This window comes from Ranitomeya imitator, chromosome 8, assembly GCF_032444005.1.
Source record: "Ranitomeya imitator isolate aRanImi1 chromosome 8, aRanImi1.pri, whole genome shotgun sequence".
In the NCBI taxonomy this organism is placed as follows: domain Eukaryota; kingdom Metazoa; phylum Chordata; class Amphibia; order Anura; family Dendrobatidae; genus Ranitomeya; species Ranitomeya imitator.
In genome coordinates, this window is record NC_091289.1 from 77525460 (window position 1) to 77544102 (window position 18643).

Below are 18643 nucleotides of genomic sequence, written 5' to 3' on the forward strand. Positions count from 1 at the left end.
TAGTTACGCCCCCTTCCTCTGAGCTACCCGTCATCAATTTTTTAATGGCCTCGTCAGGGGTTTTTTAATCTAAAAAAATTTTTAATTGTATATTAACATTGTTCTTTTTTCCTCCTTTTTTTCTTAGTTTGTTTATTTGAGTATGATTGTCCATTTTGGCCCTTCCCATGGTGATTTTCTATGCATTATGAAGATCTTATGTTTACCTGCAGACCTTTTGAAACATGGATTCATCTGCACATTATGGCACTTTATGCGTCTTTGTATTTTATATTATATCTGACCATTCCTGTATGTCAGTAATTGTTTTACATTGCTATATATTATATGCAGAATGTATTTTACACATGAATTTGTATAACACTGTTTAATGTTGGTGTAGTTTCATTATTTGTATTGTCATTATGCTTTCCCTGTTGACAATTTTTATAATGATTTATTCACTTATAATAGTGGCATATTAATTATTTACATTTCACAGTCTATTTATTGTGTATAAGCTCTTTTCCTACTATGTCACTGTTTTTCTACTATGGCAGCCACCACACTCTATTGCTTGGTATTAACGTACTTCATATATCACGTTCTCCATGCTTCCAGTGTCCTGTCTTGCGGATCCTCTCATGGCCAGTGTGCATGCCCGTTGTGTCGGGTTGTTTACCCTCGCAGACGGCGTCTCCATCGCAACTTTCCGGCGTGCGAGCATCGCCTGCCCACGTCATTGTGGGCGGCCTCTGCTCTGCCTCCTTGCGATGACGCACTCTGCGATGTGTGTTCTTCCTGTTCCGACTGGGCATGCGCCGCTTCATGGCCGGTATTTAGCGCTATTACATGTTCCATCTCCCATTGGGCGGCCTGTTGTATATATGTGTGATGTGTCTTGACGACGCCACTCCCCCGGAAGAAGGCACGCACGCCAAAACGCGCGTAGGGGTGGTGGCGCCGCAGGTCTGAGGTGATTATGCTCTATTGTTTTTCTATTGTCCTATATACTTGTTTGGATGTGGTAGCTGGATGTTCTTTACCAGCGTAGTGTTACTTATTCCAATAATATGGATCACTAGCACACCAATATTTGTTATGGGGCTTATATCCTTTATTATGAGCAACTGATTAACCACTTACATGCGGCCCTTGGTGTAGTTGTCACCCTCAGTTTCCCATTTTTTGTCTCTATGTAATTTTAGCAACATTGTATGTATCCAATAAAGATGTCTTTTTAATAATGATCCTTATTTGTGCAATATTTCTTTATAGGCTATATCTGTTATATTTGCACGGGATTCCTTTTTGTTAGTAGTCCCTGTATAGGCACAGGTGTTTCTTTTTTGTTCAACATGCTGTGTATTGTTTATCAATTTTGGCTCACATTTTTAGAGAAATTAGAAAGAACTTGATGAGATTATCCCCAAGATGGATAAACTGGATGGAAAACCTGACTTTGAAATAGGATTTAAACAAACCTTAAAATTCAGTGTGTGTGTGTGTGTGTGTGTGTGTGTGTGTGTGTGTGTGTGTGTGTGTGTGTGTGTGTGTGTGTGTGTGTGTGTGTGTGTGCGCGCGCGTAAAAAAAAAAGTCAACATTTCAAAAAAAATCCCTAGAAGAAAAATGAGGACCAAAGACATGAATTTTCAGGCACGGATGCTTAAAAATAGTGGGCTGTCCGGTTATATATTTGGAAAGGCTGATAATTTGTAATAATTGTGTATCCTTACTGGTCTGTCAAGCTATTTCCACCTGATTGTCTTTGGTTGAAACCCTGAAGACAATCAACCTCAGTCCCACAAAAAAGGCACAGTGAGATTATTCTTGCTACCTCATTATTTTTAGTAGTATGGTGGGAGCGTTGTTCAGAGTCCGACTGACATATTACTTTTTCTCTGTGTTGTGGTTTGGAGAGGAAAGACGCCAAACGGTGGCTCCAGGAGGAGCTGAAGACACATGGTGGTCTGAGCAGGCGAGTCCCTCAGACATCTGAACTTTGCTATACGTTATCTTTCTGTTTTGCTGTTATTCCAGAAAGGACATGTTTATTTTGCTGAACCCTGCTATGGTTTATGCTGTTCCACAATAAACCAGAAGGTGATTTACCACAAGAAGCTTTCCTGTGTCTACCTTAGGAAGAAGCTGAGTGAGTCAACTCCTCACACAGTGTGTACAAATAAACCATAAATCCTGCAAATTATGCACAATATTTCAGGATACTAACAATAATTGATGATAATGTTCTATAATGGTTTTAATAAATCACAATCAAATATATGCATGCCACGAAAACACAAAGAATATATAGGCAGACAACACCATGTGTGAACATAGCCACTGATTTTTTCCCAGCAGCTACAAAAGCCAGAGTGGTTGCATCAAAAATACTGCATCAATATGCACTTTTTTTGCTGTGGTCTTTTCCCAGTTGAATGGATGAAGAACACTGAAATAATTGACATGCTGCAGATTTGAAAAAATTATTTGGATTGTTAAAAATCTACAAGTAGAAAATAGTAGCCTGTGCATGAGATTTCAGATCTCTCATTCCTTTTCATGGTACTGTAGAAGACTTTTTCTCAAGATGGCTCAAGCTGTGAGAAAGCCCTTAAAAGGAATCTGACAACAGATCGGAGAGCAGCGTAATGTACAGACAGAAACCCCGATTCTTGCGATTTGTCACATACTGGGCTTATTGCTGTAGGTTTCATGAAATCACTGGTAAAGGGTAATCGCTATTAAATGCTTAGATTAATAGAAGAAAAAAAATGCTAAAAATGGTAATTATACCACAGGGGACAGGATAAAGAGCAGAGTGATGCCCAGGCACAATCACAACTATCCAAATATAATACAGTATATCCACAAAGGATGAAGAAATATAGGCATGTCCACAGATAATATACCGTATATACTCGAGTATAAGCCGAGATTTTCAGCCCATTTTTTGGGCTGAAAGTCCCCCTCTCGGCTTATACTCGAGTCATACCCGGGGGTCGGCAGGGGAGGGGGAGCGGGGGCTGTGTAGTTATACTTACCTGCTCCTGTTGCGGTCCCTGCAGTCCCTGGCTTCTCCGGCGCTGCAGATTCTTCCTGTACTGAGCGGTCACATGGCACCGCTCATTACAGAAATGAATAGGCAGCTCCACCCCCATAGGGGAGGAGCTGCATATTCATTGCTGTAAATGATCGGTAACTGTGACCGCTCAATTACAGGAAGAAGCTTGCAGCGCCGGGGAAGCCAGGGACTGCAGGGACCGCGCCAGGAGCAGGTAAGTATACGGGGAGCGCAGCGCTGCGCGATATTTACCTGCTCCTCGCTCCGGTGCGGCTCCGTCTGCAGCGTCCTCTAGCAGTGACGCTCAGGTTAGAGGGCGCGGTGACGTAATCAGTGCGCGCCCTCTGCTGAGCGTCAGTGCTGGAGACGGAGCCGCACGAGGAGCAGGTAAATATTGAAAGCGCCGGCGTCCTGAGCGAAGAGAGGTGAGTATGTGATTTTTTTTTTTTTTTTAATTGCAGCAGCATTCTATATGGCACAGCATTATATATGGAGCATCTATGGGGCAATAATCAACGGTGCAGAGCAATATATATGGGGCACAGCTTTATAAGCAGCATCTATGGGGCCATAATCAACGGTGCAGAGCAATATATATGGGGCACAGCTTTATAAGCAGCATCTATGGGGCCATAATCAACGGTGCAGAGCAATATATATGGGGCACAGCTTTATAAGCAGCATCTATGGGGCCATAATCAACGGTGCAGAGCAATATATATGGGGCACAGCTTTATAAGGAGTATCTATGGGGCCATAATCAACGGTGCAGAGCAATATATATATGGCACAGCTTTCTATGGAACATCTATGGGCCATAATGAACGGTATAGAGCATTCCATATGGCACAGCTTTATGTGGAGCATCTATGGGGCAATAATGAACGGTATGGAGCATCTATTTTTATTTTTGAAATTTACCAGTAGCTGCTGCATTTCCTACCCTAGGCTTATACTCGAGTCAATAAGTTTTCCCAGTTTTTTGTGGCAAAATTAGGGGGGGGGGGGTCGGCTTATACTCGAGTATATACGGTAGCTTGTCCCAGAGAGAATTTTTAGATTGAATATAAGAGACATCTAATCAATCAATGTGCACATGGAGAAACATAAGTAAACCTAGAATAGAGGTTTAATCATTCCATAGATAGTTTGGAGTAAAAAAGTCATAATTGCATAAATAGAGCTATAAAGAGGAAGTGCAAAGATATATACTGTACCATTAGACAAAGATGTAATATTGTAGGGAGGCAAACCTAATTCCAAATAAAGATAATAAACATGTCTCAATTGAGCCAAGATAAAGTGCAATGTGCAAGATCCTTACACGAGACACAAATGTTTAACCAGAAAAGTACAATATGCACAGAACTAAGCAAAAAGATACCTGTAGGTTCAAGGTGTCAGCTAGGCTGGGCTGAGGCCCTTTCACACGATTTGCTACTGCTTCTTCCTCAAATTAGAAATGTAGTATAGTTTTTCTGATTCGCTGTGTCCCTTTCCTTATGTGCAGTCATTGCAGGACCTTAGGTTTCCATGGTTATAACCACTAACAATGACAGCAACTTGCAAGTGGTCATAACCATGGATACCACCAAAAACTATACTACATTTCTAATTGGAGGTATTTGCTAATATTATTACACCTACTACATATTGGTATAGGATCTTGGAGAGAGGAATGCTCCTTAAAATGGCATACGAATATTTTACTTTAAGGCTAACCGGAGTAAAGAAATATTTTATATTTAAAAAGGAGTATTCCCATATCCAAAATCATATCCCAATATGTATTAGGAGTAATAATATTTGTAAATAGTTCCAGATAGAAATGTAGTATGGTTCTTCTGATTCGATATGTCGTTTACCCAATGTAGGGCATTGCAGTAAGTTTGATAGCCATGATTATGACAAGTCAGTGTTCGTAACCATGGCTACCTACGCTACTTCAATGCCTTAAACATGGGGTAATTGATAAAGCTGATCAGGAGAACTATTCTATTTGGAGACATCTGCTAATATATCTACTACATTTTGGGATAGGATCTTGGAGATGGGAATGCCCTTTTAAATATCTGTAAAAAAAAAAAAAGTATGAAGCAAAATAAGAAAAGAAAAAAAATACAAAAAAGGTAACAAACTCACTGTGTAGTCCCGCTTTTACAAAATCATCCCTTTTAGATATGATCAATGGTGTCCAGACTTTGATGGACCTAAACTTCTGAATTCCTGAAGAATTTTTAAACACAATATTTGCTGCTTGAAAGCCCTGTAATACAGGAAATATGAAAGGTTGTTCTAGAAATGACAGAAAACAGTTATATTCTAGCTAGAACAAAATAATAATTTTATTTATATAGTGCCAACATATTCCGCAGCGCTTTACAAATTATAGAGGGGATTTTTTTTTACAGACAATAGACATTACAGCATAACAAAAATCACAGTTCAAAATAGATACCAAGAGGAGTGAGGGCCCTGCTCGCAAGCTTACAATCTATGGAAAAAAGGGAGACACGAGAAGTGGATGGTAACAATTGCTTTCATTGTTTGGACCAGCCATAGTGTAAGGCTCAGGTGTTCATGTAAAGCTGCAGTTAGGTTAATGCGTTGAGGCGGTAGGCCAGTCTGAACAACTGTGTTTTTAGGGCACGCTTAAAACTATGGGGATTAATCCTATTAACCTGGGTAGTGCTTTCCAAAGAATCGGCGCAGTACGTGTAAAGTCTTGGAGACGGGAGTGGAAGGTTCTAATTATTGAGGATGCTAACCTCAGATCATTAGCAGAACGGAGAGCATGGGTAGGGTGGTAGGCTGAGACCAGGGAGGAGATGTAGGGTGGTGCTGAGCCATGCAGCACTTTGTGGATGAGGGTAATAGTTTTGTACTGGATTCTGGAGTGGATGGGTAACCAGTGTAATGGCTGGCACAGGGTAGAGGCATCGGTGTAACGCTTGGTGGGGAATATAATCCTGGCAGCAGCATTCAGGACAGATTGGAGCGGGGAGAGTTTGGTAAGAGGGAGGCCTATTAAGAGTTACAATAGTCCAGACGAGAATGAATGAGTGAAACAGTAAATGTTTTTGCAGTGTCGAAAGTAAGAAAAGGGCAAATTCTAGAAATGTTTTTGAGATGCAGAAAAGAAGAGCGAGCCAATGATTGGATGTGGAGGGTGAAGGAAAGCTCAGAATCAAGGATGTCCCCAAGGCAGCGGGCATGTTGCTTGGGAGTAATGGTAGAACCACACACGGAGATGGCAATGTCAGGCAAAGGTAGTTTAGTAGAGGGAGAGAACATGAGGGGTTCAGTTTTTGACAGGTTCAGTTTCAGATAGAGGGAGGACATGATGTTAGAGACAGCGGTAAGAATCACTGGTGTTTTCTAAAATAGGGATTTTTGTGTGTACTCACCGTAAAATCCTTTTCTCCGAGCCACTCATTGGGGGACACAGGGCCATGGGTGTTATGCTGCCGTCACTAGGAGGCTGACACTAAGCTGAGACAAAAAAAGGTTAGCTCCTCCCCTGCAGTATACACCCTCATGCTGGCTTCCAGAGACCCAGTTCAGTGCAAAAGCAGTAGGAGAATAACAATACATCATGTAACAGAGTGTAACATGTCAAAAAACTGTCAAAAACTGAAAAAGGTAAAGAGCCGAACAGGCTAACAGGGTGGGTGCTGTGTCCCCCAATGAGTGGCTCGGAGAAAAAGATTTTACGGTGAGTACACACAAAAATCCCTATTTCTCCTTCGCCACATTGGGGGACACAGGACCATGGGACGTCCCAAAGCAGTCCCTGGGAGGGGAACAATACAACCAAATAACTCTGTGTACCATCTGACTACAATTGCGCGACGGCCGCTCGCAGAATACGTCTGCCAAGGGTCGCGTCCGCAGAGGAATGAACGTGGACATTGTAGTGCTTTGTGAAAGTATGCAGGCTGGACCACGTTGCGGCCTTGCAAACCTTCTCCGCCATTGCCTGGTGCCGGATGGCCCAGGAAGCACCCATCGACCGAGTGGAGTGTGCTCTAATCCCCGCCGGGATAGGTCTGCCCCTGACCCGATAGGATTCCTGGATACCAGATCGAATCCATCTGGCTATCGTGGCTTTAGACGCAGCCAAACCCTTTCTGTGACCCTCCGGGAGAACAAAAAGGGAGTCCGATTTTCTGAAATGAGCAGTTCTGGAAATGTACCTCTTAAGAGCCCGTACCACGTCCAGGGTATGAAGGGCTTTTTCGACCCTGTTTTGGCTTCGGGCAAAAAGAGGGGAGAATGATGTCCTCGTTACGGTGAAAAGTTGAGACCACCTTAGGGAAAAAGGCCGGAGATGGGCGTAGGACCACCTTGTCCTGGTGGAAAGCAAGAAAAGGAGCCCGGCAGGATAAAGCGGCCAATTCTGATACCCGTCTGATAGACGTCACAGATACAAGGAAGGCAACCTTCCAGGAGAGGACAGAAAGCGGAACGTCCTGAAGAGGCTCAAACGGAGGTTCCTGAAGAACCCCCAGAACCAAGTTGAGATCACAGGTCTCTAGCGGCATTCTGTAGGGGGGAACCACATGGGAGACCCCCTGAATGAAAGTCTTGACTTGAAGGTTGGCAGCGATCCTACGTTGGAATAACACGGATAACGCTGAGATCTGACCTTTGAGGCAACTCAGTGCCAAGCCGGAATCCAAGCCGGACTGAAGGAAATCCAAAATGCAAGGGATAGAGAAAACGAGCGGAGGGCGACCTCAGAGCCTGCACCACGAGAAGAAGGCTTTCCAGGTGCGGTGGTAGATGGAAGCGGAAGACGCCTTGCGGGTGCTTATCATGGTGGGAATTACCTGCTGAGAGAAACCAGCTCGAGTTAGAATCCAGGTTCCAACAGCCACGCCGTTAAACGTAGGGCCCCTGAGCTCTGGTGGCAGATCGGCCCTTGGCGAAGCAGATTGGGCGGTCTGGTAACCGCCAGGGGACGTCGGCTACTAGCTGAACGAGCTCCGCGTACCAAGCGCGACGTGGCCAATCCGGAGCGACCAGAATGACCGGAACCCCCTCCGTCTTGATCTTCCGGATCACCTTCGGCAGTAAGGGAAGCGGAGGAAACACGTACGGGAGTTGGAACTGATGCCACGGGGATATCGGCGCGTCCACTCCGATAGCCTGGGAGTCCTGAGAACATGCAATGAAATTGTGAACCTTGGCGTTAAATCTGGACGCCATCAGATCCACGTCCGGGGTCCCCCAGCGAAGGCAAATTTGCCTTAAAACCTCTGGATGGAGTTCCCACTCCCCCGAGGCAAGGCCCTGACGGCTCAAAGTCCTCCGCCCAGTTTTCGACGCCCGGAATGTGCACCGCGGAAATGGTGGAGTGGTTGGCTTCGGCCCAACGAAGAATGTGGGAGACTTCCTGCATCGCCGCCCTGCTGCGGGTACCCCCTTGATGGTTTATATATGCCACCGCTGTGACATTGTCCGATTGGACTCGGATTGGGTGACCCGCTAGCAGGGAGTGAAAGCGTCTCAGGGCGAGTCTGATCGCACGAATCTCCAGGATGTTTATAGGGAGCCTCGACTCCCGAACTGTCCAACGACCCTGGGCAGAGTGTTGTAGAAACACCGCACCCCAGCCGAGGAGACTGGCGTCGGTAGTTACTACTAACCAGCGGATCGGAAGAAAAGACTTCCCCTGGAGGAGATGGACCTAGGGTCCACCATACGAGGGATTGTCTGATCCGCGGGGACAAAGGGCATGGACGATCGAGGGATAAGGGACTCCTGTCCCAGTTGTCCAGCAGAGCATGTTGTAAGGGGCGGAGATGGAGTTGAGCGAAGGACCGCTTCTATTGCGGCTACCATTTTGCCCAGGATCTTCATGGCGAACCGAATGGGTCGCGGACGAGGATGGCAGAGCGTCCGAGCCCCATGCTGAAGCTCTTGGGCCTTGGACCGAGGATGCAAGACCAGTCCCCGTGAGGTGTCCAGGATCATTCCCAGAAAGGAGATCCGTCGGGCAGGAACGGGAGAGGACTTGTCCAAGTTGATCAGCCAGCCCAGGCGCGAAAGAGAATCCAAGGTAATGCGGACGCTTGCCTCGCAGGCCTGATAAGACGGACCTTTTATGAGGAGGTTGTCTAAGTAAGGCAACACGACCACTCCTCGAGAGTGAACAATGGCCATGACTTTCGTGAATACCTTGGGCGCCGTGGTAAGACCGAAGGGTAAGGCCGTGAATTGGAAATGGTCCTCTAGAATGGCAAAGCGGAGGAACCTTTGATGTGGCGGGAATATTGGAATATGAAGATAGGCATCCTTGATGTCTATTGATGCCAGGTATTCCCCTCTCTCCATCGAGATGACCGACCGGAGCAATTCCATCCTGAAGTGCCGTACTTTTACGCACTTGTTCAGGAGCTTCAGGTCCAAAATGGGGCACACTTTCCTGTCCTTTTTTGGCACGACGAAGAGGTTTGAGTAAAAACTTCTGAACCTCGGAACAATGACCCCGCTCTGGCGGAGGGAATGAATGGCGCAAAGAAGGGCGCGAGACTGAGCCCCCGAACTCGGGAGACGAGAGGGAAAAAAGCGTGCTGGAGGGGAGGCAGAGAACTATTTTGTAGCCAGACGATACCAGATCCCTGACCCATTCGTCGTGGATGACGAAGAGCCAGGCTTGCTGAAAAAGAAATAGACGTCCGCCTACTTTGGAGGTGTCAACTGGAACAGTTCCCGAGTCATTGCGAAGGGAATCTGGCAGGCCTGGACCCTCTGGTTCTGGGTTGCCTAGGCTTTCCTCACCAGGACTGATTCGGCCTGAAAGAGGGACGAACCTCTCTGAGCGAGCGGATCGGTCCAATCTGGAAGAGGCGGCAGGATTGGACCAGGCTGGACTGCTACGAAAGGGCCGAAAGCGAAAATATGGTTGGTGCTGGAAGGCAGCCTTGGGCCTCTGTTGGGGAAGGAACTTGCTCTTCCCCCCTGTAGCGTCGGAAATAAGCTGGTCTAGCTTTTCTCCAAAAAGACGCCCGCTCAGAAAAGGGAAATCAGAGACTTTTTAGAGGAGGAATCTGCGCGCCACTGTCTGAGCCAAATAGCTCTTCTGATGGTGATGGCATTTGAAGCCGCCGTTGCTGCACAGTTCGCTGCATCGAGAGATGCGTACATCACGTAATCACCAACCATGGCAATCTGTTTGGCAAGGTCCGCCACCTCAGACGGGAGATCCTGTTCCTGAATGGATTTTGCTAGGGCATCTGCCCAGGAAACCATTGCCTTGGCCACCCAAGCCGCGGCGAAGGAGGGAGATAGGGAAGAACCTGAGGCTTCGTACACTGAGCGAGCTAGGGAATCTAGCTGGCGTTCTGTGGGATTCTTAATTGAAGCACCATCTGGAACGGATAAGAGAGTTTTGGAAGCTAGGCGCGAAACCGGAGGATCTACCAAAGGGGATTCCGTCCAGTATTTAACGAGATCTGCGGAAAAGGGATACTTCGATTCCAGGGCCTTTTTGCCCGTGAAACGCTTATCCGGGCGCTCCCTGTGTTGCCTGACTATATCCAGGAAATCTGGGTGAGAGGCGAACGTCTTTTGAGAACGCTTGGCTCTAGTAAAGGAGACTGAGTGGTCCGGAGCAGAATTAGGGTCATCGTCCACTTTGAGGGAGTGATTAACTGCCTCAATGAGGGAGTCAACTGTAGATCTAAACTCCGGAGCATCGGGGTCTAAGGATACATCAGACTCAGTCGTGAACGCTACGAGCCCCTAAAGAGGGTGAGCGAGAGGTGGAACTGCCAGAAGCTGACTGGCGTGGTGAGTGCTCAGGAGAGGTAGTGCAGATCCGTTTTCTGGATGACCGTGCTTCTTTCCGGAGAGAGCGGCCCCTGCTGGCCGACGATTCCCCTGTTACGGAGGGATCTCTTAACCCATGAAAAGGATTGCCCCGCTCTCCAGGCGGGTTCTGAATGGATTTGATAGCATTGGCTAAAAAAATTCACGGACTGAGACAGTGAAGCGACCCACGCAGGGGGACTAGATACACCGGGGTCGGTGGAGGGCTCCTGGGCACTTGGGGCATCGCAGGCTGAGCAGAGAGGGGAACTCTGAGGCCGAGGAAGTGGAGCCTGGCAGGTGGTACACGCAGAAAAAAAAAAAAAAAAAAGGTAGTATGCACCTTTGAGGACATTTTAGTCTTTGACTGGGACATGGTGTACCCTAATGTAAGATAGACCTCAGGGTCTATAACTAAGGAAGCGAGGGCGGCGCTGCAGGGGAGAACCTCACGTGGTCTCCTTACCCGTGGTCCTGTGTCCCGCAGAGGGAGAGAGACGGCGGTGGTGGTGCTGGCGACAGCCGGCGTTCAAAGCGCTGCACGTGGGGGGGAAGCTGTGGCTGGAGAGCTGGAGCTGCGGCGTGCAGAGAAAAATACAAGATGGCCGCCGAGATTAGAAGAAAGGAAATCTCGCAGACAGCGAGAAGCGCCAGGACTGGAGGGCGGCGCCGCAGGATGACGCGAAAAGGGGGGCTGAGCCTATCGGGATGCAGCCTGTGCTAGGCCGAAGCCGGGGACTAAATTTGCGGCTTCGGCCCGGCGCGCAGCCGCTGAGCGCCGGAGGCTAAGGGGACCCAGAAAAAAACGAGCCGCTGCTAAGAAGGACCCTCCAGGACCGGAGAGCAGCTGACCCCCAACCCCCCCCCCCCGCGAGGCTCTTACCCCAAATAGAGGGTGGAACGCCGACTCTTGCTGCACACAGGATCCTGGGACAGGTGAGCTGTGCCCGCGGATCTCTAGATTAGGACGGTGCCGGGATTGGGGGGCCTCCATCCACCATCCCCTGAAAGGGGGGTGGAGAGGAACCATCCGCCTCCTTCCATCAACCGCATATTCAGTGGTGATACAGTGGGGGCTGCACGGACGCCACAAAGTAAAGTGCCTCTGAGCAGCCGAGGGAAAACCTGGTGGGCTGAGCAGATGTCCGGCAAAGAAGACCTGGCTGCAGAAGAGGATACGTGGAGGACACTCCATGTGCTCGTCTGTAAGGGGGGGGGGGGGGGGACATCGGTCCCTAGAAAAGGCCCATCGCCGCCAAAAATTAGCTCACTCAGGCAGTGGCATCCCACGTCGCAGGAGAGGGTTCGGAGAGGTGAACTCCCGTGCTCGCCTGTTGTTGGTTCGGGGATATCGGAGCCTTGAAAGGTTCCGTCGCCCCTTCGTCCGATAAAAAAGGGAGAGAATTAAATTCAGTGTGCCTCCTACGGACACTAAGCTTGAACTGGGTCTCTGGAAGCCAGCATGAGGGTGTATACTGCAGGGGAGGAGCTAACCTTTGTCTCAGCTTAGTGTCAGCCTCCTAGTGACAGCAGCATAACACCCATGGTCCTGTGTCCCCCAATGTGGCGAAGGAGAAAAGGCAGTCGTGATATCAGGAGAAGAAGTGTATAATTTGGTGTCATCATAGAGATGGTGCTGGAAACCAAATCTTCTGATTGTATACTGCCCCTATTGGACAAACAAAGAGAGGAGGAGGGGGCCTAGGACTGATCATTGAGGAACCCCAACAGTAAGTAATAAACACTTAGTAATAAACACTAAGTACGGTAATTCTGCCAAGTAGAAATAAAAAGTTACCCTAAAAACCAATAATAAAATAGACATTTCATATTCAAATGCACAATCTCAATGGCTGATGTGAAGAATGTAAAGAAAAGTTTGTAAAACAACAGGAGTAACATAAGGAGTATGGACCAAATGACACCAGGGAAAGGGAAATGAGAAAGATCCTGCAATAGAGAAAGGAAAAATGGCTGCCACCTCTAAAGCGTAAGAGTACATTCACATGTGTTGAATTTGCCGAAGTTATAGCCAACAGGTCCAGAACTGTACAAGGATTAGCTCCATTTAGGGCATAAATTGGGGATATTCAATTTTTTTCCGTGCAGAATTCATGAGTGCAAGTAGTATGCAGTGTTTAACTAGACTTGCAAGTATATCAGCAGGTTACACACTTCACATCACCTGGGAATGGTGCGAGTGACAAGCACTGCATGTGGGTCCAGTGCTGGCTTAATGAGAATACTCAGCCACCAGTTTCTCTCACTTACTATGGTGACAAATGCTTTCAAAGATGGTTACTCAGTTTCTTTGTTTGTTTTTAATGGGGTGATTTGACACCTAAAATCTCGTAAGATGACTCAATATCATGGTGGAGAATTTAAAGCAGCACTCCAGTAATTATTTTCTATGCACACAGCTCTGGCAACATTTAAGAGACCACTGCAAAATTTTCAGTTTGTCTGATTTTTCTCTTTAGAGGTATATTTTTGAGTAAAATGTAAATTGTTCTTTTATTCTATAAACTACTAACCTACTGACAACATGTCTCCGAAGTACCAAGCAATACATTTTGTATTTATTTTCTGAAAATGAGAAATGGTCAAAAAAAAAGGCATTGCTTGCAGAACTCAAATAATGCAAAAAAAAAAAAAAAAGTTCATAATCATTTAGAAGCAACAATACTAATGTTTTAACTTAGGAAGAGTTCAGAGTTCATTATTTTGTGGAATAACCATGATTTTTAATTACAGATTTAATGCGTCTTGGCATGCTTTCCAGCAGTCTTTCCACGCTGCCTTTTGGTGACCTTATGCCACTCCTTTTACAAAAATGTAAGCAGTTCTTTGTTTGATGGCTTGTGACTATCCATCTTCCTCTTGATTACATTCCAGAGGTTTTCAATAGTGTTCAGGTCTGGAGATTGGGCTGGCCATGACAGGGATTTGAAGTGGTGGTCCTTCATCCACGCCTTGATTGACCTAGCTGTGTGGCATTATGCATTGTCCTGCTGGCAAAAAACAGTCCTCAGAGTTGGGGAACACTGCCAGAGTAGAAGGAATCAACTGTTTTCCCAGGATAACCTTGTATGCGGCTTGATTCATACGATTCACAAAGATTAACCTGCCCAATTCCAGCCTTGCTGAAGCATCCCCATATCATCATGATCCTCCACCAAATTTCACAGTGGGTGCAAGACACTGTGGCTTGTACGCCTCTTCAGGTCTCAGTCTAACCATTAGAAGACCAGGTGTTTGGCAAAGCTAAAGATTAGACTCATTAGAGAAGATTACCTTACTCCAGTCCTCTATTGTCCAATCATTAAGGTCTTCCGCAAACTTCAGCCTGGCTCTCCTTTGCTTCTCATTGATGAAAGGCTTTTTTCTAGCTTTACATGACTTGAGTCCTGCCTCTAGGAGCCTGTTACAAACTGTACTTAAGCCCGGCTGCCAGCCATTTGCCATTCCTTTTGTAGGTCACTTGATGTTATCCTGCAGTTGCTGAGTGACATTTGAATAAGATGACTGTCTTCCCGGTCAGTGCAGAGTATTTTTCGCCCTCTGCCAATCTGTAGCTTTGTTGCCCCCAAGTCTGCTGCTTGACCTTGCTGTAATGGACTGCAGTCTTTGAAATTTTAAGGATGGAGGCAACATGATGCTCACTGTATCCCTCGGCTAGTAAAGCCAGAATTGAGCCCGTCTTTTCCTCACTCAAGACTTTTCTTTTCAACTCTTTTGGCATGGTTAAAAGTTATTTTTTCATTCCCATTACTTTTGGGATATTACTAGCGCTTGTTTTGCCATCCAGCTAGTCCTATTGCAAGAGGATTATGAACACCACAGCAGTGTTTTTTAAACGTTCCTTTGTTAAATAAGATTTGGTTCAGGTGATCGCCCAATCAGAAGCACATTAAGTACAGTAGAATGAGGTGTACTCTGGTTGGAATTCAACTGACACTGGAATGGAATGGCTGTCAGACTTGTAGAGAAGCTGATTTTTATAAAACTGTGCAGTGGTCACTTAATTTTTGCTAAAGCTGTATACGATGTCTACTCCCATCAATATTCTCACTGTTTAACCCCTTCACCCCCGGAGCTTTTTCCGCTTTTTCATTTTCGTTTTTCGCTCCCCTCCTTCCCAGAGCCATAACTTTTTTATTTTTCCGTCAATATGGCCATTTGAGGGCTTATTTTTTGCGGGACAATATGTACTTTTGAACGATACCATTAGTTTTACCATGCCATGTAACAGAAAGCGGGAAAAAAATTCCAAATGTGAAGAAATTGCAAAAAAAGTGCAATCTCACACTTGTTTTTTGTTTGGCTTTTTTGCTAGGTTCACCAAATGCTAAAACTAACCTGCCACTATGATTCTCCAGGTCATTACGAGTTCATAGACACCTAACATGTCTAGGTTATTCTTTATCTACGTGGTGAAATTTTTTTTTCCAAATTTTGATTAACCCCTTCATGACCTTGGGATTTTTCGTTTTTCCGTGTTTGTTTTTCACTCCCTTCCTTCCCAGAGCCATACCTTTTTTATTTTTCCGTCAATTTGGCCATGTGAGGGCTTATTTTTTGCGGGACAAGTTGTACTTTTGAACGACATCATTGGTTTTAACATGTCGTGTACTAGAAAACGGGAAAAAAATTCCAAGTGTGGTGAAATTGCAAAAAAAGTGCAATCCCACACTTGTTTTTTGTTTGGCTTTTTTGCTAGGTTCACTAAATGCTAAAACTGACCTGCCATTATGATTCTCCAGGTCAGTACGAGTTCATAGACACCTAACATGACTAGGTTATTTTTTTATCTAAGTGGTGAAAAAAAATTCCAAACTTTGCTAAAAAAAAAAAAAAAAAAAAAAAAATTGCGCCATATTCCGATACCCGTAGCATCTCCATTTTTCCCATTGATCTGGGGTCAGTTGAGGGCTTATTTTTTGCGTGCCGAGATTACGTTTTTAATTATAGCATTATGGTGCAGATACGTTCTTTTGATCGCCCGTTATTGCATTTTAATGCAATGTCGCGGCGACCAAAAAAACGTAATACTGGCGGTTTGAATTTTTTTTCCGCTACGCTGTTTAGCGATCAGGTTAATGCTTTTTTTTAGTTGATCGGGCGATTCTGAGCGCGGCGATACCAAATATGCGTAGATTTTATATTTTTTTTATTGATTTATTTTGATTGGGGCGAAAGGGGGGTAATTTAACCCCTTTACCCCCAAGGGTGGTTTGCACGTTAATGACCGGGCCAATTTTTACAATTCTGACCACTGTCCCTTTATGAGGTTATAACTCTGGAACGCTTCAATGGATCCTGGTGATTCTGACATTGTTTTCTCGTGACATATTGTACTTCATGACAATGGTAAAAATTATTTGATAGTACCTGCGTTTATTTGTGAAAAAAACGGAAATTTGGCGAAAATTATGAAAATTTCGCAATTTTCCAACTTTGAATTTTTATGCAATTAAATCACAGAGATATGTCACACAAAATACTTAATAAGTAACATTTCCCACATGTCTACTTTACATCAGCACAATTTTGGAACCAAAATTTTTTTTTGTTAGGGAGTTATAAGGGTTAAAAGTTGACCAGCAATTTCTCATATCTACAACACCATTTTATTTTAGGGACCACATCTCATTTGAAGTCATTTTGAGGGGTCTATATGATAGAAAATACCCAAGTGTGACACCATTCTAAAAACTACACCCCTCAAGGTGCTCAAAACCATATTCAAGAAGTTTATTAACCCTTCTGGTGCTTCACAGGAATTTTTTGAATGTTTAAATAAAAATGAACATTTAACTTTTTTTCACAAAAAATGTAATTCAGCTCCAATTTGTTTTATTTTACCAAGGGTAACAGGAGAAAATGGACCCCAAACATTGTTGTACAATTTGTCCTGAGTATGCCAATACCCCACATGTGGGGGTAAACCACTGTTTGGGCGCATGGCAGAGCTCGGAAGCGAAGGAGTGCCATTTGACTTTTCAATGCAAAATTGACTGGAATTGAGATGGGACGCCATGTTTCGTTTGGAGAGCCCCTGATGTGGCTAAACATTGAAACCCCCCACAAGTGACACCATTTTGGAAAGTAGACCCCCTAAGGAACTTATCTAGAGGTGTGGTGAGCACTTTGACCCAACAAGTGCTTCACAGAAGTTTATAATGTAGAACCGTAAAAATAAAAAATCATATTTTTTCACAAAAATTATCTTTTCGCCCCCAATTTTTTATTTTCCCAAGGGTAAGAGAAGAAATTGGACCCCAAAAGTTGTTGTACAATTTGTCCTGAGTACGCTGATAGCCCATATGTGGGGGTAAACCACTGTTTGGGCGGATGGGAGAGCTCGGAAGGGAAGGAGCGCCGTTTGACTTTTCAAAGCAAAATTGACAGGAATTGAGATGGGACGCCATGTTGCGTTTGAAGAGCCACTGATGTGCCTAAACATTGAAACCCCCCACAAATGACACCATTTTGGAAAGTAGACCCCCTAAGGAACTTATCTAGAGGTGTGGTGAGCACTTTGACCCACCAAGTGCTTCACAGAAGTTTATAATGCAGAGCCGTAAAAATAAAACAAAATTTTTTTCCCACAAAAATTATTTTTTTAGCCCCCAGTTTTGTATTTTCCTGAGGGTAACAGGAGAAATTGGACCCCAAAATTTGTTGCCCAATTTGTCCTGAGTGCGATGATACACCATATGTGGGGGGAACCACTGTTTGGGCACATGGGAGGGCTCAGAAGGGAAGGAGTGCCATTTGAATGCAGACTTAGATGGAATGGTCTGCAGGTGTCACATTGCGTTTGCAGAGCCCCTAATGTACCTAAACAGTAGAAACCCCCCACAAGTGACACCATTTTGGAAAGTAGACCCCCTTAGGAACTTATCTAGATGTGTGCTGAGCGCTTTGACCCACCAAGGGCTTCACAGAAGTTTATAATGGAGAGCCGTAAAAATAAAACAAAAATTTTTTCCCACAAAAATTATTTTTTAGCCCCCAGTTTTGTATTTTTCCGAGGGTAAAAGGAGAAATTCGACCCCACAATTTGTTGTCCAATTTGTCCTGAGTGCGCTGATACCCCATATGTGGGGGGGAACCACTGTTTGGGCGCATGGGAGGGCTCGGAAGGGAAGGAGCTCCATTTGGAATGAGGACTTAGATGGAATGGTCTGCAGGTGTCACATTGCATTTGCAGAGCCCCTAATGTACCTAAACAGTAGAAACCTCCCACAAGTGACACCATTTTGGAAACTAGACCCCCTAAGGAACTCATCTAGATGTGTTGTGATAGCTTTGAACCCCCAAGTGTTTCACTACAGTTTGTAACGCAGAGCCGTGAAAATTAAAAAAAAAAATCTTTCCCCCCAAAATTATTTTTTAGCCCCCAGTTTTGTATTTTCCCGAGGGTAAGAGGAGAAATTCGACCCCAAAAGTTGTTGTCCAATTTGTCCTGAGTACGCTGATACCCCGTATGTTGGGGGAAACCAACGTTTGAGCGCATGGCAGAGCTCGGAAGGGAAGGAGCGCCATTTGGAATGCAGACTTAGATGGAATGGTCTGCAGACGTCACATTGCATTTGCAGAACCCCTAATGTACCTAAACAGTAGAAACCCCCCACAAGTGACCCCATATTGGAAACTAGACCCCCCAGGGAACTAATCTAGATGTGTTGTGAGAACTTTGAACCCCCAAGTGTTTCACTACAGTTTATAACGCAGAGCCGTGAAAATAAAAAATCTTTTTTTTCCCACAAAAAATATGT

General features: G+C 45.2%; 1 protein-coding gene across 2 annotated transcripts in view; it reads right to left on the bottom strand.

The window, feature by feature from the left end:
- The window catches only part of RRP7A (ribosomal RNA processing 7 homolog A), a 70965-nt gene that overhangs the window by 42257 nt on the left and 10065 nt on the right, over window positions 1–18643 (bottom strand). The window contains exons 4-5 of one of the 2 annotated variants that reach the window (XM_069737110.1): window positions 5187–5310; window positions 4262–4297 (exon numbers count right to left, since the gene is read on the bottom strand). In XM_069737110.1, coding sequence (XP_069593211.1) covers window positions 4262–4297; window positions 5187–5310 — 160 coding nt within the window. The remainder of the gene's footprint in view (window positions 1–4261; window positions 4298–5186; window positions 5311–18643) is intronic. The other variant, XM_069737111.1, reaches the window with a different exon arrangement.